Source organism: Peromyscus californicus, unplaced genomic scaffold (assembly GCF_007827085.1).
Source record: "Peromyscus californicus insignis strain IS unplaced genomic scaffold, ASM782708v3 Scaffold_5__1_contigs__length_169319896, whole genome shotgun sequence".
Classification (NCBI taxonomy): domain Eukaryota; kingdom Metazoa; phylum Chordata; class Mammalia; order Rodentia; family Cricetidae; genus Peromyscus; species Peromyscus californicus.
In genome coordinates this window covers 62854651-62877358 of record NW_026294573.1, presented here as the reverse complement: position 1 = coordinate 62877358, position 22708 = coordinate 62854651, and the positions used below count along the sequence as shown (strand labels likewise).

The window sequence follows — 22708 nt, the reverse complement described above, 5'->3', positions numbered from 1 at the left end:
TCCCAGTGCTTGGGAGACTGAGCCAGAAGATCAGTGGATTTGAGGCTGTCCTGGGATATCTAGTGAGTTCCAGGCTGGCACAGACCATAGAGTGAGACCCTGTTTCAAAAACAAAGAGGGCTAGAGATAACTCAATGGTTAAGAGTGCTTCCTGCTTTTATAGAGGATCTGAGCTCACATCCTAACACCCATATCAGGCAGCCCACAACTCCAGCTCTAGGGGATCCAACGCTACCTTTTGTTTTTGTTTTTTTTTGAGACAAGGTTTCTCAGTGTAGCTTTGGTGCCTATCCTAGATCTTGCTCTATAGGCCAGGCTGGCCTTGAACTCACAGAGATCTGCCTGGCTCTGCCTCCCAAGTGCTGGGATTAAAGGCGTGCACCACCACCCCTGGCTCCAACACTACTTTTGGCTTCCTTGGGCAACCACACTCATAGGGTATATACTCACACACATACACATAAATAAAACAATGCCAAACAAACAGAAAACCAAAAGGAGATTTTCTGGAATATTAACCCTAGAGATGGCTATTGAGATAGTTCAGTATATGTCCTTGTTAATGACATATGCACTTTATCCATCCATAAAATGTGTAATACCTAATTATCTGATTTCTAAATTTAATACCTGTTCCTATAAATGAGCACAGTTGTCTCTAATCTTCCGTGAGAGGAGATATGGAAGACCTAAGAAACCTAAAAGCTGATATCAATCCTTTCTTCCCCAAGTTGCTTTTGGTCATGGTGTCTTTCACAGCAGCAGAAAGTCACTAAAATGATATGCTTTGTACTTTTAAGTAATATTTCTCAATTTCACATTTGTCACTGTAACTATCACTTATAAATGACTGTAGAGTATTTGATGAAGGAGCAGGCAGGACAGCCTGGTGGGTAGGGTGACTTGACACAAAGGTTGCCAACCCAAGTTTGATGCCCAGAATCCACATGGTAGGAGAGAACTGACTCTTGTAATTTGTCCTTTGACTTTTTACAATAAATAAGTTAATGTAATTAATACTTCATCAAGTTGATATATCACAATTGGAATTTCACTAAGTATCTATATAGTGAATATCTTTATCTGGGTAAGTTTCTCTATTCTATTATAGCTTTTCTTATGATAAAGTCTCAGCAGTTTATTAGTGGGCAATTATCTTTGGTAATGAGAAGGATGGTATGACCTCTTTAAAGACTTATTTTTATGTTTGTGTGGGGGTGCACACATGCGCATGTGTGTGTCTATGTGTCTGCCTGTCTGTCTGTGTTGGTATTAGTGCCTGCTCTGTGTGTGGAGTGCCCTGAAGCTGGAGTTACAGGCAGCTCTGAGCTGCTCAGTGTGTGTGCTGGGAACAGAACTTGGGTCCTCTGGAAGAGCAAGCTCTTTTACTCACTAAGGCATCTCTCCAGACCCTGGCATGGCTTCTCAATGCTGCAAAAGGATTATGAACCCTTTGTGAAAATAGTAATCAGTATACCATAAAGGTTGGAATACGGGAGTCAGACTACCTCGGTTCCTATCCCATTTGTACTACTTGCAGCATATGCAAATTCAGGCAAGCCACCTAAGCTTATAGGTGTAGTTGTTTCTGGAAACTTGAGAAAATGATTGACTCTTCATTATAGAGTTTTTGACAAGTTATTAGTCAGGTTATGTAATAGTAACTAAACAAAGAATGAATTCCTTTAGTCAGAATATCCTATTATAAAACATTGCAACATACATTAAAAACCAATGATAACAATAAAAGCCATTCAGGTATAATATGATGTCATAAGTATGATTTAATTTTTATTTCAGTGTCAGAAGGAATGAACATTTTTGCATGCATTCACTATGTAAGAGTTTTTAAAATTAAAGTTTAGAGGGGCTGGAGAGATGACTTAGCAGTTAAGAGTACTGGCTTTTCTTCCAGGGGTCCTGAGATCAATTCCCAGTAGCCACGTGGTGGCTCACAACCATCTATAATGGGATCTGATGCCTTGTTTTTTCTGATGCTCTCTTCTGTCTTGCAGGCATACATATAAGTAGGACACTCATATATATAAAAATAAATAAATCTTAAAAAAAAGAACACTTAAAAATTGCTTGGCAGTGGTGGTGTATGCCTTTAATCCCACTACTTGGGAGGCAGAAGCAGGTGAATCTCTCTGTGAGTTCGAGCCAAGCCTGGTCTACAGAGCAAGTTCTAGAATGGCCACGGCTACACAGAGAAACCCTGTCTTCAAAACAAAACAAATTAAAGTTTTGAGGGTTTTTTTTTTTCAAAGTAACTGTTATGTGTGGTGGTTTGAAAGAAAATGGCCCCCTAAGGGTGTGGCACTATTAGGAGGTGTGGCCTTGTTGGAGTAGGTGTGGCCTTGTTGGAGGAAGTGTGTCACTGTGGAGGCAGACTTTGAGGTTTCATATATGCTTAAGCCACGCCCAGTGTCTCAGTTCATTTTCTGTTACGTTCAAGTCAAGATGTAGGACACTCAGTTACTTCCCCAACATCCTATCTGCCTGCATGCTGAATCATGATGATAGTGAACTAAACCTCTGAAAATGCAACAGATGTTTCCCTTTATAAAAGTTGCTGTGGTCATGGTGTCTGTTCACAGCAACAGAAACACTAAGACATTATGGTATGTGTATATGTGTGTGAGTACAGGCACATGTGTGTGCAGGTCAGAGGACAACTTTGTGAGACTGTTCTCTCAATTTCGCCGTGTGGATCCTAGGATCAAATGCAGGTTGTGAGGTTTGAGTGGTAAGTGCTTTTCCCACTGAGCCATCTCTTTGTTTCAGAATTTTTTATTTAATGTTTGTACTTGTTTACATTTGATTTTACAAAAAATAAAATACAGGGAAATTACAAACTGTCTCTCTTCTCCAATTGGAAGAGAATTCTTTACCTTTCACCCAGAAACCACAAGTTAAGCTTCACTATAATCTCTGTGATGGCTGTTGTAGGAAAGTCTAATGTGGAGTGCTTGCTGGTTGTCATTTTTCTCCAGTTTTCTAATCCGGAGTAGTTCCTCAGCCTTGTCTCTCTCTCTTTTTTAACCTGGTCATGTTTTAAGACTAGAAACAGTTATTTCATAGAACATTCTCCAGTTTGGGTTTCATGATGTTTCCAATGGTAGAGTCGGGTCAGCCATCTTTGTCAGGAGAATCACAGAAAGGACTTCTGTGCTCACTGTATCCATCAGATGCCACGCAGTATCCTGCTTCCTTCTCTGTGGGGTTAAACATATCACTTGGGTTTCTCCAAATGAGGTCACTCATTTTCCTTTATCATCAGTAAATATCTGTATGGTGACACTTTGAGGCTTTATGGATGTATATATACAAGTATATTCTGTTGTTTATTCTATTTTTCAATCATTGGCTTTTTTGTGTCCATTAGTATACCTTTCCTAAATTATTGCTATGAGGCGTGGAGATAGGTCCAGGTAGCCCATTTTTTTTGTTTTGTTTTGTTTTTCAGAGAAGCCAAAGTCTGGGTATGGAGCCTTTCTCTTGGGGTAATTGGGGTAATTGTCAATGCTTGCAGGAATGTTCTCTTACTTTCTTTTATATCTTGCTTATTTCTACATCACAGTGTGTCTTTATCTTTATCTGTGTCTAAACTGTCTCTGTGTCCACAAATTCATGCCCATATTTGCAGTTCTAATTCAACGCCCGTTCTGTTTCTCTCTCTCTCCCTATTTTCAGCTTTGTGTTCTGGACTATTGGTAACCTGGCTCGTTATTCTCAGCCTGTTTGCTCAACTAATCAGTCCACCTGAATGTAACTAATCCCCCTTCCCCTCTGGGCCATAGCCCTACTAGGTTACCTTCTTCTCTAGGTTCTGATCTCTGCTGGCTGCCACTCTGCTTGGTGGCCTTCCTGGTGCAAGGACTCAAGATGTCTTTTTAGTTTTGGTAACTCTGAATGTTGTTGAGGTTTTTGCTCCTAAGATAGAGTACTCTACCAGCTTTTAGTATCTGATATTTCAGAATCAATTCTTTTCAACAACTGTATTGATTGTAGTTTCTGGTCAGGGGCAAAGCATTTGGTACTTCCCACAAACAGACCATCCTATAATGATGTCTGCCTGAATTCTCTATGGACTTCATCCTTTCCATATTGATCTGACGTCTTTTATTCTTGTAAGAGAAGATTGGGCTTTCAATGACGTTTTCTGATTAGATCTGATTTCCCAGCTCTAACCTTCCTGTATCTTTTTATTTTTTCATGTTTTACAACATATGTGGCTTTATTTACATGACAATTTATACTTCTTTGTCTCAAGTCTGCCTTTCTCATTAGACTATAATTTCTTCAATGTGTAGGAAGAATGCCTTAGAACAGACTACCTGGCATGCAATATAATTTAAATATCTGGCCTCTGTCACTTGTAGATGTTTGTACTAAATGTGGGATTACTCTAAGCTGAGTTAGTTTGTGTCCAGCAACAGTGATGATGGAGAAAGTGAATGTCTGTATCACACAAGTGGCGCACTGAGGATGGAGATTACACACCCTAGCTGTTAGCCCACTTGTGGCCAGACTGTTCCTGTAGTAATTAGGTTGCTGCACAGTCCTCTGTGTAGCCAGAGTACGTGGGATAATAGGTCCTATTGTAATGCATTATGCTCGGATATGCCATTTATAACTTTGAGGCTGTCAGCTGGATGAGAGATGTAAAGCAGCTTTTCATTCAGATTTTAAAACATCTGGATCTTTTCGACAAGTACCCATAGGCATTCTCAGTTTCAGATCCATTGTTCATGACATTCTAGTGGTCATCTTACCTAAGACACTTGATGGAAGGACAAAGAATTGAAATAAAGGACCTGATGATTCCTATTGTTTGTATTCTTTTGTCCCATAAGGAAGATCTCTGTGGAAGGAACCAGGATTCTGTGTTCCAGATATGCTTTGGGCTTTTTCTTTCTTACCCTCCTCCCCAGATACATACAACCGCCAAATACTTTTTCCATTCCTAACTGTAACTCTGGTTCCCATCATTCCACTGGCTGTCAGAATGGGTTCCTTCCAAACACAGAGGAAGATTTTGTGCAGTTCTAATCATGCTTCTCAATATTGATGCCCCACCCTTTTAACTGTGAAAGATTTAATGCACTGTAGCAGAGGCCTGAGTTTCAGCCCCATACTCCATCTCACAAGTTGTTTCTGACACTTACCTGTATATCAGGTCAATTTTAATGAAGACTGCAGTAACATGCACATACAGTAGAGTCACTGCTGGAGCAACATGCGCACACAGTGCAGTCAGTGCAGGAGCAACATGCACATACAGTGCAGTCAGTGCTGAAACAACATGCACACACTGTGCAGTCAGTGCAGGAGCAACATGCACACACAGTGCAGTCAGTGCAGGAGCAACAGCAACATGCACACACAGTGCAGTCAGTGCAGGAGAAACATGCACACACACACAGTGTAGTCAGTGCAGGAGCAACATGCACACACACAGTGTAGTCAGTGCAGGAGCAACGTGCGCACACACAGTGCAGTCAGTGCAGGAGCAACATGCACACACAGTGCAGTCAGTGCAGGAGCAACATGCACATACAGTACAGTCAGTGCAGGAACAACATGCACATACAATGTAGTCAGTGCAGGAGCAACATGCACATACAGTACAGTCATTGCTGGAGCAGCATGCACACGCAGTATAGTCAATGGTGAAATTCATCCCATCAGAAGAGAGCTCATTGTCTAAGCAATAAAACATAAACAGTGTTCATAGTTCACATGGGGTCCTTGTATGATGAAAAGTTGGATCCATTTTCCAGGTTCCCTGGGTCTTTTGGAAACTACACATTTTCTATAATGCACCCTGCATTATATCTTGTATCTTGGAATACAAGTCATATAATTTTGAAATCATTTGACATAAAATACTTAGGCCCTAAAACAGACATCTACTTACGAATTAAAGACACCCAATACATATTTGCAATGTCTGCCTCTTCACTGGGACATTTCTCTGAATGTGTACCAAAAGGACCCTTAAAAAGCAAATTAGGGCATGAAGAGATGGCTCAGTGGTTAAGAGCACCAGGTATTCTTCCAGAGGACCCAGGTTTAATTCACAGCACCCACATCAGGTGACTCTACCACCTGTAACTCAAGCTCCAGGGGGTGTAGCACAAATCTTAAAAGATCTTATTAATAAAAACAAACCCGGAGCCAAGTATTGGGGTGAATGCTGAAGGATCAGAGAAACAGAACCAGCCACAGCTAACCTCACCTCGCCAATTCCTCAGCTGATCTTGCTTCCTCAGACTGGAAGCCTCTGAGTCCTCATCTGAATGGATCTCAGCTGAACTGCTGATAACAGCCTAAAAGCTTAACAGGCTCTAGTTCCTGGTCCTCACACCTTATATACCTTTCTGCTTCCTGCCATCACTTCCTGGGATTAAAGGCATGTGTCACCATGCCTGGCTGTTTCCAATGTGGCTTTGAACTCAGATCCAGATGGATCTCTGCCTCTGGAATGCTAGGATTAAAGATGTGTGTACTACCACTGCCTAAACCTATGTTTAATGTTGTGGCTGTTCTGTTCTCCTACCCTCAGATAAGTTTATTAGGGTGCACAATATTTTGGAGAACACAATATCACCACAAGGAGGATCCAGAACCCTGGTCTTCAAGGTCATCTGCATTCATGTATATGCACATACCCACACAGAGATACACATAATTAAAAATACAATGAAGCAAATTAATTCTTGTTGCATGAAATCAGACTTGAGTCTGTAGCCAGAATTGCTAAAGATTCTTACCACAAACGTGTTACCAATATAGAGTTATGTGCAATCACCCTGTTATCATCAGAGGTGTTACACCTGGTTTCACCTTTTTTTTCCTTCTTTTTGGTCCTCTCATTAGAAAATGAACTCCATGAGCATAATCCTTGGTTCTGTGTCTGTTGCCAGAACAGTGTTCAGTGTCTAATACTCAGTAAACACTTGGGTGCACATGTGTATAAAACGTCTCTATTATCTTTGCCAGGGCGTCTTCTGGAAGCAGCCGTGGTTAAGTTTTTCGTAGTATTCACTGGAGTCCCATCTAGCCGGAAAAGGGGTTATTAAAGTGCAACATTGCAAGGTCCGCTACTAGTTTTATCCAGTAGAAGAGAGCAGCCCAAGGGTAAGGACATCTAGGCTTAGAGAACATACTGACTGATTTGTTAGCTGTTTGGTGGGAATGAGAGTTGGAAACATGGTATTCAGTTCTGAGTTGGAAGTAAGTGGGGTTTATAGTAGTACTTGAAACTGTGAGCATGGATGAGTTTATGTAGACTCAGCCAAGGATGAACATGGGAGTTTATTTCCATAGGCAGTTATCTTAAGAATGGGAACATGGTACATATACAATATTTATTTATGTTTGTCTATGTGTACACATGATGTCTTTGTTTGTGTGAGGACCTGCACATACTATAGCTCCTGTGTGGAGGTCAGAGGATAACCTCAGGGGTTGGTCCTCACCTTTCACCTTGTTTTTGAGGCAGGGTCTCTTTGGTATAGTGCTGGTTTGTGCACTCCGGGCTAGTTGGCCTGTGAGCTTCAGGGGGATGTTCCTGTCTCCACCCCCTATCTTGCAGTTGGTGTGCTGGGATTATAGACACGTGCCACTCCATCTAGCTTTTACATGGGTTGTAGGAATCTGAACTCAGGTCATCAAGCTTGGCAACAAGTTCTTTTACCCACTGAGCCATCTTCCTGGCCCGGTGATGCACTTGTAATTGGAAGAGTAGAGAAAAGAAAGTCAGAAAAGAGAATGTCCTTGAACCTGGCTAAGATCTAAGGCCATTAAAATTCTTGGTAACAACAGTCCTGATGCAGTTGTGGATCAGTAGCTAGAGAGTAGTTGCTTGGGAGTGTTTTTCTGATTTTTTTTTTTTTAACTTTTGAATATGAAGGGAAGTTTTCTGTAATAAACCACTGGAAATGCTCTTTCAGAGTGTAATGTTACATGACATATTTGTGATAGTGATAGATTACTGAGAGGAGATACCCTAATATTGAATTGTATTATTCAGTGCTCCATTATAGAAATTTGTGTAGAATCATTTTTCCCTTAAGTACATTTCACTTTAGGTATATTTTGGTAGGTTGTCCATTGTCCCATGATTCCCAAATATTTGGATTAATTCTTTCCTAGTGAATATAAATTACCCCATTTTTCTGAGATCTTTGCAGTCCTCTCCAATTTTTTCTTCTACTGCTTTATCTATGGAGATCAATTTCAAAAATGTTTCCTTCACCACAATACTGTAGAGCTTCTTTTGACTAGAATCCAACAAAGCACACTTTTCTAAGATGAAGTTCACAGCCACATTCTCAAAGGTCACTGGCTCCATTTCAGGCTTCTGATGTGTCCTCCCAAAGAGGCCTGCAGTCATCAAAACACACATTTGCCCAAAACAAGTCCTCACAAGGATTCCCTTGGCTAGGCCAGACTGTGGGAGTGTTTTTCATTACAGGTACCAGAAAGAGAAAGATGCCAGGGCGCCAAGGCTTTGTCTATTCTTCAGGGCCCCTCTTAATATCAATATCTTTTAAGATTTCTACCTATCTCTCTGAAGATGAATACAGTTGGTAAAGTGCATGGATGAAGCCAATCCCCAACATGTAAACTAGTGCAGTCCTTCTCTATTAGGGGGTGGAGGGAGGAGAACCAGAAATTTAAGGTCATCCTCAGCTACATAGCTTGTCTAAGTCAGCCTGGCATATGTGTGCCCTTGTATTTAGGGAAAGAAAAGACTCTTTGAACTGTTCACAATTTAGGGGTATTCGGAGCATTCACAATTCCTGTTCTGCTACCTGTATCTACTTCCAGAGCATTCTTATCACCCCAAAAGGAAACCTTGATCTCATTGAACAAATTATTTCCATTTCTCCATGTTTTCCAGTTCTTAGCAACAATACTCTGCTTTGTGTCTCTAATTTGTCTTTTCTGTATATCTCATTTAAATGGAATCATTCAATCTGTGGCTTTCCATGATGGACTTCTTTTCATTTAACCCAGTATTTCCAGCACTCATCCATACTGTAGCAGCTACCTACTTGTCTCTTTAGAGCTAAGTGACAATTCACTGCATGAACCAACCACATTTTCCCTTTTCACCAGGGCAATTTCTACATTTTGCTATTGCAGATAGTGCTGCTATGAATATTTGTGTATAGGTGTGGTTTTGATTTTTGGTTTTTAGAGACTGAGTTCCAGACTGGTCTTGCTATATATCTGCAAATTTTTATTTAGTTGCTTATTTTTAATTGTTTTGGATATACATTCATCAGAGAGGTAGATTATGTGGAAATTCTATTTTAACTTTTTTTAAAAATGCCACTTTTCCCATAGTGGATATGTGGAGTTCTAGTTCTTCATCTTCTTGACAACTGCTTTTAGTTGGATTATTGTCACTATTGTGATATGATTGACTCTGGAGTAATAGCTCATGCACTTCTGATTTATGTTTCTCTAATGACCCAATATTGATACTCAGCGCCTTTTCAAGTCCTTTTTGGGATCCCTCTCCTCAGAGCTCAGGGAATCCTTTGGAAGAGGAGGTGGAAAGAATGTAAGAGCCAGAGGGGATAGAAGACACCAAGAAAACAAGGCCCTCTAAATCAACATGAACAAAGCTCCTATGAACTCAGAGACTGAAGTAGCACAGAGCCTGCATGGGTCTGCACCAAGTCTTCTGTGCTTACATCTTCCCGTTTAGTGCTTTTATGGGATTCCTGAGTGTGTGAATGAGTAGGTCTCTGACTCTTGTACCTTTTATTGGGCTCTTTTCCTTCTGTTGATCTGTCTTGCCCAACTTTGATGTGATAGTTTTGTTTTATCTTATTATATTTTATTTTGTTATATTAAATAGATAACCATGCTGCAGTCCACAGCCCCAAAGAGGTTAAGTAACAAGGAGGGCCCAAAGGAGGATGCATGGATTTCCCTGGGAAGGGAAAAATAGAAGAGATTTCCTGGGTAGACTAGGGGTGGGTAGGGATGGGAACATGAGGGATTAGGATAAAGGGAGAGAGTACTGAAAGAGATGTCTCAATATAGGGAGCATTTTGGGGTCAGGTAGAAACCTGGTGTAAGGGAAACTCCCACAAATCTATAAGGATGACCCCAGCTAAGACTTCTAGTAGTCATGGACAGGTAGCCTGAACTGGACATCTCCTGTAATCAGATTGGTAACTACTCCAATTGTCATCAGAGAGCCTTCATCCAGTAACTGATGGAAACAGATGCAGAGACCCACAGCCAAGCACTGGGCCCAGCTCAGAGAATCTTGTTGAAGAGAGGGAGGGAGGACTGTACAAGCAAGGTGGGGGCGTCATTATCATCATGGGGAAACCCACAAAGACAACTGACCTGGACTCATGGGAGCCCACAGACTCTGGACCTGCTAGGGAGCCTGTATGGTACCAGCCTGGGCCCTCTGCATATGTGTGACAGTTGTGTAGCTTGGTGTGCTTGTGGAATTCCTAGCAGTAGGAGCAGGGCTTGTCCCTGGCACTTTGACTGGCTTTGGGGGCCTATTCTTCATGCTGGATTGCCCTGCCCATCCTTAAAATTGTATTTATGGGGGAGAGAGAAGCTTAGTCCTGCCTCAATTTATACACCATGCTTTGTTGACACCCATGGGGGCCCCTGCACCTTTCTGAGTAGTGGGGGATGGGAAGAGAGGAGGGAGGGGAAACGGCAATTGGGATGTAAAATAAATGAATAAATTTAATTTAAAAAAGAATAAAATGAATGAATGAATGAATATAAGCCTAGCCACTAGAGTAAAGGTTAACAATGGAATTGTCATTTATAGCTGCTTGGAGAGAGCATCAGTTTTCTCCAATGGAATTACATTGGGTATATCCACCACTCTAGGACAGATCTCAAGTTCAGGAGTAGTTGACCAACAAATAATGAACTCCAATTTTTTTGTGTGTGTGCTTCTATTTGGTTTCAATTTGATGTTTTTGTTTGTTTGTTTTGTTTCTTTTTAGGTGATGTCTTATTTTGTCTTCTAGGTTTTGGGGGTTTTGTTGTTGTATTGGGTTTTTGGTTTGTTTTTTGAGAAAGAACTTGTTTGAAGTTGTGTGGATAGGGAGGAAGAGAGGACCTGATGAACTTGGAGGGAAGAAAGAATATGATCAAAATATATTTAAATTTTAAAATTATTTTAAATAATTTTTAAAAAAATAAGTTGAGTCCTTTTTGGCCATTTGTATGTTTTCTTATAATTGTCTTCAAGTCCTCTACCCATTAGACAAAATTTGGTTATCTTTGGATTACTGAGTTGCAGGAAGGGTCCCTCATTCATTCTGGATAGTGGGCTATAGCTATGATTTGCAAATTCTTCCATTCCTAGGTTTTTCTTCTGACTTCATAGATGATATTCTGTGAGCACAAGTTTTGAACTGTAGCCTAATCCAATTAAAGTACACATTTTCTTTTGTTGCTCATGTTGGAAGGATACTTTGGCACACCCTTTACAGCTTCTGTTTGGCACATTCAAATGTGCTGGCTTGGGTGTGCCTTCCAGGGTTAATGTTTTGCAAACTGAATACTCCAATCATTTGTTAACACTATATTGATGTAGTACCTTTGGGGCATGATAGACAGTCATCACTAAGATACTTAGTGACTTTGTTATACACCCAAGATGCCTTGACAAGCTTACTGTCTAGTCATGTGGTGCCCTCCATCGTGTTATAATGCAGATAATAGTCTTCAGCAGGTGCTGGCACCACACTCCTGGACTTCCAAGCCTCCACAACGGCACTGCTCTCAGCCTTTCGTTTTCCTTTTTTGACCCCTTACTACACTTCTTTTTCTCCTGGCCCTCTGCTTCTTCTTTCTCCCCAGCTTCTCCATCCTGTACTGTAATTTAGCTCTGCCTGTCCTTGCTAAACCCTTTCAAAAGGTTGGTTTTTCCTCCTGGTTCCCTCTGTCTCCTTTTCCTCCAGCTTCTCCTTTCTGTGTTGTGACATAGCTCTCCGTTCACCCTTGCTATGCCGTTCACAAGGTCGGTTTTTCCCTCCTGGGTTCCTACACCACCTTCACCTTTTTCCTCAGCTTCTCCTTTCTGTTCTGTGATTTAGCTCTGCCACACTTGCTACTTGTCACAAGGTCGGTTTTCCCCTCCTGGGTCCCTGCTTCTCCTTTTCCCCCAGCTTCTCCTTTCTGTTCTGTCATCTAGCTCTGTCACCCTTGCTACTTGTCACAAGGTTGGTTTTCCCCTCCTGTTTCCCTGCTTCTCCTTCCCCTCAGCTTCTCCTTTCTGTTTTGTGATCTTGCTCTGTCTCCCTTGCTACTTGTCACAAGGTCAGTTTTTACTTCCTTGGTTCCTGCTTCTCACTCCCCCCAGCTTCTCCTTTCTGTTCTGTGATCTAGCACTGTCAGACTTGCTACTTGTCACAAGGTCAGTTTTTCCCTCCTGGGTCCCTGCTTCTCCTTTTCCCCCAGATTCTCCTTTCTGTTCTGTGATCTATCTATATCACCCTTGCTACTTGTGACAAGATCAGTTTTTCCCTCCTGGGTCCCTGCTTCTCTTTTCCCTCAGCTTCTCCTTTCTGTACTGTAATCTAGCTCTGCCTCTACCCTTGCTAAACCCTTTCAAAAGATGGGGTTTTGCTCCTGGTTCCCTGCTTCTCCTTTTCCTCCAGCTTCTCCTTTCTGTGTTGTGATATAGCTCTCACTTTACCCTTGCTATCCCTTTCACAAGGTTGGTTTTTCCCTCCTGGATCCCCACACTGCCTTCTCCTTTTACCCCAGCTTCTCCTTTCTGTTCTGTGATCTAGCTCTGACACCTTTGCTACTTGTCACAAGGTTGGTTTCCCCCTCCTGGGTCCCTGCTTCTCCTTTTCCCCCAGCTTCTCCTTTCTGTTCTGTGATCTAGCTCTGTTACCCTTGCTATTTGTCACAAGGTGGGTTTTCCCCTCCTGGGTCCCTGCTTCTCTTTCCCCTCAGCTTCTCCTTTCTGTACTGTAATCTAGCTCTGCCTCTACCCTTGCTAAACCCTTTCACAGGATGGGTTTTTCCCTCCTGATTCCCTGCTTCTCCTTTTCCTCCAGCTTCTCCTTTCTGTGTTGTGGCATAGCTCTCCCTTTACCCTTGCTATCCCTTTCACAAAGTTGGTTTTTCCCTCCTGGGTCCCCACACCACTGCTCCTTCTCCTTTTACCCCAGCTTCTCCTTTCTGTTCTGTGATCTAACTCTGTCACTCTTGTTACATACAAGGTCGGTTTTTCCCTCCTGGGTCCCTGCTTCTCTTTCCCCTCAGCTTCTCCTTTCTGTACTGTAATCTAGCTCTGCCTCTACTATTGCTAAACCCTTTCACAAGATGGGTTTTTCCCTCCTGGGTCCCTGCTTCTCCTTTTCCTCCAGCTTCTCCTTTCTGTGTTGCGTCCTAGCTCTCCATTTACCCTTGCTATCCCTTTCACAAGGTTGGTTTTTCCCTCCTGCGTCCCCACACCACCCTTCCTTCTCTTTTTACCCCAGCTTCTCCTTTCTGTTCTGTGATCTAGCTCCATCACCCTTGCTACTTGTCACAATGTCGGTTTTTCCCTCCTGGGTCCCTGCTTCTCCTTTTCCTCCAGCTTCTCCTTTCTATTCTGTGATTTTGCTCTGCCACCCTTGCTACTTGTGACAAGGTTGGTTTTTCCCTCCTGGGTCCCTGCTTCTTCTTTTACCCCAGCTTCTCCTTTCTGTTCTGTGATCTAGCTCTGTCTTCCTTGCTACTTGTGACAAGGTTGGTTTTTTTCCCTCCTTGGTCCCTGCTTCTCCTTTCCCCTCAGCTTCTCCTTTCTGTTCTGTGATCTAACTCTGTCATGCTTGCTACTTGTCACAATGTGGGTTTTTCCTTCTTGGGTCCCTGATTCTCCTTTTCCTCCAGCTTCTCCTTTCTGTGTTGCATCCTAGCTCTCCATTCATCCTTGTTATCTCTTTCACAAAGTTGGTTTTTCCCTTCTGGGTCCCCACACTGCCTTCTCCTTTTCCCTCAGCTTCTCCTTTCTGTTCTGTGATGTAGCTCTGCCACCCTTGCTACTTGTCACAAGGTCGGTTTTTCCTTCCTGGTTCCCTGCTTCTCCTTTCCCCTCAGCTTCTTCTTTCTGTTCTGTGATCTTGCTATGTCTCCCTTGCTACTTGTCACAAGGTCGGTTTTCTCCTCGTGGTTCCCTGCTTCTCCTTTCCCCTGAGCTTCTCCTTTCTGTTCTGTGATCTAGCTCTGTCAGACTTGCTACTTGTCACAAGGTCGGTTTTTCCCTCCTGGGTCCCTGCTTCTCCTTTCCCCCCAGCTTCTCCTTTCTGTTTTGTGATCTAGCTCTGTCACCCTTGCTACTTGTCACAAAGTGGGTTTTTCCCTCCTTGGTCCCTGCTTCTCTTTCCCCTCAGCTTCTCCTTTCTGTACTGTAATCTAGCTCTGCCTCTACCCTTGCTAAACCCTTTCACAAGATGGGTTTTTCCCTCCTGGGTCCCTGCTTCTCCTTTTCCTCCAGCTTCTCCTTTCTGTGTTGTGACATAGCTCTCCCTCTACCCTTGCTATCCCTTTCACAAGGTTAGTTTTTCCCTCCTGGGTCCCCACACCACCGCTCCTTCTCCTTTTACCCCAGCTTCTCCTTTCTGTTCTGTGATCTAGCTCTGTCAGCCTTGCTACTTGTCACAAGGTCGGATTTTCCCTCCTGGGTTCCTGCTTCTCTTTTCTCTCAGCTTCTCCTTTCTATACTGTAATGTAGCTCTGCCTCTACCCTTGCTAAACCCTTTCACAAGATGGGTTTTTCCCTCCTGGGTCCCTGCTTCTCCTTTTCCTCCAGCTTCTCCTTTCTGTGTTGTGACATAGCTCTCCCTCTACCCTTGCTATCCCTTTCACAAGGTTAGTTTTTCCCTCCTGGGTCCCCACACCACCGCTCCTTCTCCTTTTACCCCAGCTTCTCCTTTCTGTTCTGTGATCTAGCTCTGTCAGCCTTGCTACTTGTCACAAGGTCGGATTTTCCCTCCTGGGTTCCTGCTTCTCTTTTCTCTCAGCTTCTCCTTTCTATACTGTAATGTAGCTCTGCCTCTACCCTTGCTAAACCCTTTCACAAGATGGGTTTTTCCCTCCTGGGTCCCTGCTTCTCCTTTTCTTCCAGCTTCTCCTTTCTGTGTTGTGACATAGCTCTCCATTCACCCTTGCTATGCCTTTCACAAGGTTGGTTTTTCCCTCCTGCATCCCCATACTGCCCCTCCTTCTCTTTTTCCCCAGCTTCTCCTTTCTATTCTGTGATCTAGCTCTGTCATTCTTACTACTGCTGATTCTTCTTGTTGTCTACATTTTTCTGTATGTATACATTTTCTATATCTTTATTTTTCTATGGCTTTTTGTAGCATCACTTTTATATGCCTATTTTAATGGCTATTTCTGCCTTTTACATCTACCTGTTACTACTCTAGGAATTCAGGTTATCAACTCTTAGTACTCTTCTCCCATCATAAGGACCAATATTAAAGTTTGAGGTAGCTGATTAACATATGCAATAGCTATTTCTTCCTTGGTGCTCACCTCTAGAGCAAGTACTATGGCTTAGGAGCGGAAGAGTTTTGTTTTGTTTTTTAAGTGGTAGGTGATGGGTGTGGTGCTTTAGGGCCATAGTGGGTGGAGATATTCCATAGCTCCTCTAAGGTGTTGAGTGGGCAAGCCTGGTCTTTCTTACTTTAAGTGTATTCAATACCATCCCAAGAGCAATGAGACAATAATGAAGGGTAAGTCATTCTTTTTAAAAATATAGATAAAGAGACATGGAAGTGTAAAAGATAGTACAGATATGAGCATGTCTAACCAAACAAAAGAAGATTGGAGACAATGAGCGAGAACAGGGCAGAACAAGGTTTATACCAAAAGGAGCTGGATTCACAGCATAGCATTGATCGTAACTAATATTTGTGATATTGGAGCCTTTGGCTCTGAAAGAAAATAAACAGCTAATGATTTCCATTCTAGCCCAGCTACACAAGTGTTTTGCTATTTTTTTTCTTTTCTGTTGTAGGTCCTGAAGCTGTGCCTCCCTCTCTTCTCAAAGTAGTGATGAAACCCATAGCAACTGTTGGCGAAAGCTACCAGTATCCTCCTGTAAACTTGGCTGCACTCCTCTCTCCACTTATGAGGCTAAACTTTGGTAAATATCGAGTGCTTTTAGGTTTTCAGGCTTTGCTCTTAGGATTTGGCCTGACTAAAAAAAGCAGATTTTGTGTCACAGTTGACAGTGACTGGTAGATTTATTTTATCTTGCAGGTTGTTATCTTACATACAATAACTGAGTTACTTTCACTGAGCCATTATAGGTGAGGGTGGGAAGGAAGAGATCTAAAGACAGAGACCTATGCAGTCCTCAACAACAACTCTAGATAGGAACTTCGGAGATGGCCTAGTCAGTACAGTGTTTTCTATGCAAGCTTGATAACCCAAGTTAGACTCCTCACACCTATGCAGTAAATAAATAAACAAATAAATGAATGAATAAATAAATAAATAAATAAATAAATAAATAAGTAAATAGGTAGGTAGGTAGGTAGGTAGGTAGGTAGGTGGATAGGTAAATAAATAAATAAAGCAAGCAAGCTGAGTATAGTAACGAATGCCTATAATTTCACTGCTTGGAAGGCAGATACAGGAAGATTACTGGGGACTTGCTGACCAGCTAGCCTAACCAAATCAGGGAGCTGTGGGTTTAGGGAGAGGCCCTGTCTTAAAAAAAAAATAAGGTGGAGAGGGATTGAGGAAAATAACATGATGCTAATCTCTGGCCTCCATATGCACACCCATATATACATGTGTATACACACACACACACACACACACACACACACACACACACACACACACACACCCCAAGCCAAAGAACAAGAGTAAACAAACAAAAAAGCCAAATAGCTCTTTTATGAGTTGTATTTATTGTTGGTATGTGATGCAGACTTAGTTTAACAGTTATCAGACTGCACTTACAGAGCCCTAGGTTTCCAGGAAGCACCATGTCAGATGCTTTATTAGGTTTCTATTGCTGGTGAAGCAAACTTATCAAAATTTATTATCTTAGTTAGTTCTGTAGGCCAGAAATTGAACACAGAAGCCAAGGCAGGTACCTGAAGGCAGGAACTGAAACAGAGAGCCATAGAAAATGCTGCTTACGGGCTTACTTTCTTATACAACCCAAGAGCACGTGTCCAGGAGTGGCACTGTGCACGGTAGGATGAGTCTTCCCATATCAGTCATCGGTCCAGAAAATGCCCCACTGACATGCCCACAGAGCATGCTCACATTCCTCACCTGATGATCCTTCTTGTTGGGTGACTGTAGTTTGTATTGATTGAGCTGACAAAAACAAAACAATGAACAAACAAACCAACCAAAACTATGGATCTGTTGCCCACTTGACACAAATGTGTACCACTGTCAAACCATCATCCTTCCTTTCTTGTTTATCCCTAAGATTGCGTGTTACTATCATAATATAAAACATAATGTTGTTCGAATCTTAGATGGTCTTTTAATTAAAAAAAAACCCCAGAGCCAGATATCAGGGTGAAAGCTGAAAGATCAGAGAAGCAGAACAGCAGCCGCTAGTCCTTACCTCTACAAAATCCTCAGCCCAAAGAGAGTGAGTTCCTGTTTCCTCACACCTTATATACCTTTCTCTGCCCTGCCATATTACTTCCTGGGATTAAAGGTGTGTGTGCTTCCCAAGCAAAGGCATGAGATCTCAAGTGCTGGGATTAAAGGTGTGGGCCACCACCACCTGACCTCTGTGTCTAATCTAGTGGCTGGCTCTGTCCTCTGATTCTCAGGCATGTTTATTAGGGTACACAATATATCACCACAACATAGTATAAGTCTTTATAATCTGTGTAAGTCTTATAGTCTTTAAAAAGATTCAAACACTTTAAAAGTTCAAAGTCTTTAAAAATATTCAGTCTCTTTACTGTGCATTCCTGTTATACTAAAAACAAAATAAATACTTTCTTACTCCTAAAGTGATGAACCAGGATGTAAAAGCAATCACACTTAAACAGAGAGTCCATCCATGTACCTACAAACCTGTTAGCTCAGTGTGTGACATCTGGAACTCACTCATGATCTTATGTACTCCAGAAAATTTGGGCAGTCTTATTTATTTATCTATATCTATATATACACCTATCTATCTATCTATCTATCTATCTATCTATCTATCTATCTATCTCTGAGGGAACTCAAGGCAGAAACCTGGAGTCAGGAACCAAAATTGAGACCCGGGAACACTGCTTCCTGGCCTTTTTCCCCATGGCTTACTCGGCCTACATTCTGATACCGCCCAGGGTAATCTTCCCAAGGATGACACTGTCCAGTTAGCTGGGCCCGCCCACATAAATCATCAATCAAGAAAATGCCCCACAGACTTGCCTGCAGGCCAACTTGATAGAGACGGTTTCTCAGCTGAGGGTTCCTCTTGTCATGTAACCCTGGTTTGTGTCAGGGTGGCAAAGAATTAACTGGCACACCAGACAGCAATTCCCTATGTGCTGAACACATGCTGGAGAAGAGGTGGGGAGAGGCACTGGGAGATTTGTGGCTAGCATTTTCTCCTATTTTTAAATAGTATTTGAGTGTCCAGATTTCTCTAGATGTTATCAGAGAAATTTCCTCAGATACTTTAAAGCCCGTGGCAGTCCCAAGAGTTAGAACTGATTCCACTGGACACATTCTTTGCCTCTCTGCGCAAAAATTCTTGAACCCCTTGGTTGAATGAATTCTGTTACGTGCAGAAGTGACCGAAGTAGATGGCTTGATTCAGGCATTGGGTCCTGACTTTGAGTCAGGGGGCTGAGCACTGTATTCCAGAAAGTATTTTTTCTTTCCTGTCTTTCAGGTGAGGAGATCCAGCAGCTGTGCCTTGAGATTGCGGTGACTCAGGCGTCGTCCTCGCAGAGCGCAGCTGCGCTGCTGGGCTTGTGGGTGATGCCACCACTGCTCCATGGTCTGAGCGTATGTAGTCGTTCCAGGTGTTAAGCATAGTCGGGATGGCTCTTCTCGGGGACGGCCGCACTCACCTGGAGTGTGGTCACTGAGTCATGAGTAGAAAAACCAAAGCTTACCAATACTTGATCTGGCTAGCAGCCTAGAAGAGGATATGGCTCTAATCCTACCCTTACTTTTTTTTATTTTAAATTTGTTTTAACTGCCACTATTACTAAAGTGGAGAAATGATGGTCATAGATACTAACATTACTTTTGGAACAAAGTTTGCTTGATAATATAGTATGGATATTAAGAGAAAGACAAATCCATTTGTGCCGAACACCTCTTGTATGTATCCCCACCTCCCTTTCTTGGAGTAGGGTACAATTAAGGTGAATCTTGAAAGCCTGGTAGGATCTGGGTCAGCATTCAAAGAGAGACACTGGGGAGGGAGTTAGAGGAATGTACACCTCTGCTTGAGTATTCAGCATGAACAAACTAATGAGGTAGAAGGGACCCTTTCATTTTGTGTTTGTGAGCATGTTCCAGGCATTGGCCAAAGGTGCATAAGAATAGAGTAAGTGTTTAGAGACATATAGTACGGAAGAATTTTGAGTCTATCTGCTGCAGAATAAAAGAGATATTCCATAATTTCCTAAAGCTCTAACTTGATCGTCAGTACATGATCATCATGTTGAGTTCTATCTGTGATCTGGCTTTAGTTTTCTCAAGCAGTACAGGATTCTCTTACAGCCTCAATGTCTTGGCTTTAGTTCTGACTGCATTGTTTTTGTGTTTAGTCTTTCTTATTCTCCATGAGGGTCTTTAGTTGAAGATGTGTGTTATTGAAGTTTGCACCTTTTTCTCTATCACTGATACTCCCATTGTACTCCAGTGGTTTCCATCTAGCTGTCACTTGCTGTGTACCTGGTTCTTGTTAGCACTCAATCCATGTTATAGACATCAGCTTTAACGTCTAATGTCTCTGGCAGCTCATTTTAAAAGTTAGCATTATTGAGGTGTAATTTATATATCCTAAAAGTGGCTAGTTTAGTGGTAAACTTTGGTGAGTTTTAGTACATCTCCATGAATATTCACATCACTCAACACAACTAAAAATTGGGCCCATTTTCAGTCAGTCTCTACTCTCATCTGAGACTTAAGCTACTAATAATGTAATATACTGTGTATAATTTTGCCTGTGTGTAATAGTATATATATATATGTATATATATATATATATACTATATATACATACATATTTATGTACGTACAGGTGCATGGGATATGTAGAGTATGTGAGGGTGGAGGTCAAAAGTCAATGTTGCCCATCTTCTTTAATTGCATTCCTCTTATTTTTGAGACCAGGTCTCTCACTGAACCTGGAGCTCTCTAATTTGGCTAAACTGACAGGCCAGCAAGCCCCAGGATCCTATTCTCTATGTTTCCCCAGCACTGGGATTACAGGAAAACTACCATGCTTTTTCACATGGGTGCTAGAGATTGAAAGTGCATACACAACAAGCACTTTACCAGCTGAGACATCTCCTCAGACCCTAGTTTTGTCCTTTGTAGGAGACCAGCTCCGACCTTTCAAAGGGTTATTGCGGGGAGGAGTGAGGAATGAAGAAGTATTAGATAGAAATATAGTTCTAGATGGAGAGAAAGACAGAGACACAGGATAGCTTTGGGTAGACCCTGAGTCAATACTCAGTTGCCTCAACTTTATTCATGATGGGATTTTTATACATCAGCAAGGGAAAGGGCAAAAGACCTCCCCCTTTCAAGGCTGAGGTGTAAAGTACCAACAAGTGTAGACCCTTCAAAACACCTGGTAACCACACCCTTGGCCAAATCATCCCATTATGTAGCCCTGCTGGGCAAAGCAAGCTCAGACTTTCTGACCTTCAGTAGCCTTACTAGGGAGCCTCTGTGGGCCCCCACAGTCCTTCTTTTCCTCTTCCATTATTTCATTAGTTTTTTGAGAATTTTGTACGATGTGCTGTGATCATATTAAACCCCTCCCCAACTCTTCCATATCTACCTCCTTCGCTACTGACCCAGCTTTATGTCCCTTTTTTTTTTTTCTTTTTAGTCCATCAAGAGCAATTTATGCTGCCCAGATACTCTTGGGTGTGTGACTCTCCACTGGAGTAGAGTATCCCTACCAGGAGTCACACTCATAAAGAAAGCTGACTCTTTCCAGAAGCTGTCAGTTACCAATGGCTCCTAAGCTAGGGATGGAGCTTTCTTCCCATCTCTCCTCTCTTCTCCATGTTGGGATTTGGTCTGGCTTGAACTTATGCAGGTCTTGTGAATGCTGTCACAATTGCTGTGAGTTGATATATGCAACTACCCTGTTCATTTAAACTGCACATAAATTTTAGGAATTCTTTAGCATAGAATCCTATTATGAAGCTTTGGTCCCAGGAAGTTTACTTTGTAGATTGATAAACTGAGACATGTGTTTGGAGCAAAATTTGCATAAGGTGATACATGGAAGCTAGTATATGGCTGGCTCCAAAGTTTTGTGCCATGAACTCTTTCTTCCCATTTAATCGAGTGTCTAACAGCCTATTCTGTTGACCTTAGAATTTTCTTTACATTCCTGTAGGCCTGCCGTTTCTGATTTAGACCTATTCAGCTCTTGGCATCTGTTTTAGTTGTGGATGTATGTTGTTAATCATTGTTAAAATGATCTGAGCTGGAATAGTCTTGAAGATGTACTCTTTAGAAAACTTATGCCACCTTAATTGGACCTATTGGAAAGATTTTACTTTTTTTTCTCTAACCAACTTCTTCTAGACTTGTCCATTAGTATCAAACTTGTGCATCTAAGAATGTTTAAGTGCATGTGACTGCTAACAGTTAGTACTGCTTCATCTTGCCTTTCATGTACGCTGAGATGCCCTGGTCAGGCCCGCTTGATCACTGGGTGGCTCTTTGGTCAGAAGTGGCCCAGCACACCAGTTCCGCTTATTGCTTCCCTGTTTTTCCTCAGAAGAATATAATAATATCAGACGCTTTGTTCCATTGATTTTTTCAGAAGATGAGCTTCCCACCTTTGGCCTCCACACGTACATCCACACACTTGCATGTGTACCCGCACACATGCATACAAACAGTGCACGCAAACCACAGAAACAACCAAAAAACCTGAAATGCAGCTATGACATACTTTCAGAAGTAGCATTTTATTCCAATCTCTGAAAAGATCTAAGGTTTAAGTTAAGCAGAGTAGTTGAGTAGATTGACAGCTTCTCTTGCTGGAGAATTCAGTTTTAAAACTGAATCGGAGGAGCTGGGGGAATGGATCAGTCGGTAAAATGTTTGCAGTGTCAGCATAAGGACCTAAGTTTGGATCTCCAGCTCTCCAGCATCCATGTAAAGGTTGGGTGTGTTGTGTGTATGTGAAACAGTAGTGCTGGGGAAATGGAGACAGGGATCCATGAAGCTCATTGGCCAGCCAGCCTATCCAGTTTTTGATATTGGATATCCAACTCTGTGTCCAGTGAGAAACCCTATCTCAAAAAATAAGATGGATGATGATTGAAGAAGACACCTTCAGTTGACCACTAGCTTCCTCGAACTCTGCAGCACACACCTGCATACATGGACACCAGCACCCACATATGTGTGCAGACACATATACAAACACCACATACAGAAACGCCAAAATAATTAGAAAAGATTAGAATAGCAACTGTCACGTATGTTCAGAAGTAGCATTTTG

The 22708-nt window shown here is 42.1% G+C and overlaps 1 protein-coding gene across 3 annotated transcripts in view; it reads left to right on the top strand.

Moving 5' to 3' along the window:
* Focad (focadhesin) overlaps nucleotides 1-22708 on the top strand; it is a 287598-nt gene that overhangs the window by 252792 nt on the left and 12098 nt on the right. For all 3 annotated transcript variants that reach the window (XM_052717956.1, XM_052717954.1, XM_052717955.1), the window contains 2 exons: nucleotides 16031-16159; nucleotides 18887-19002. In XM_052717956.1, coding sequence (XP_052573916.1) covers nucleotides 16031-16159; nucleotides 18887-19002 — 245 coding nt within the window. The remainder of the gene's footprint in view (nucleotides 1-16030; nucleotides 16160-18886; nucleotides 19003-22708) is intronic.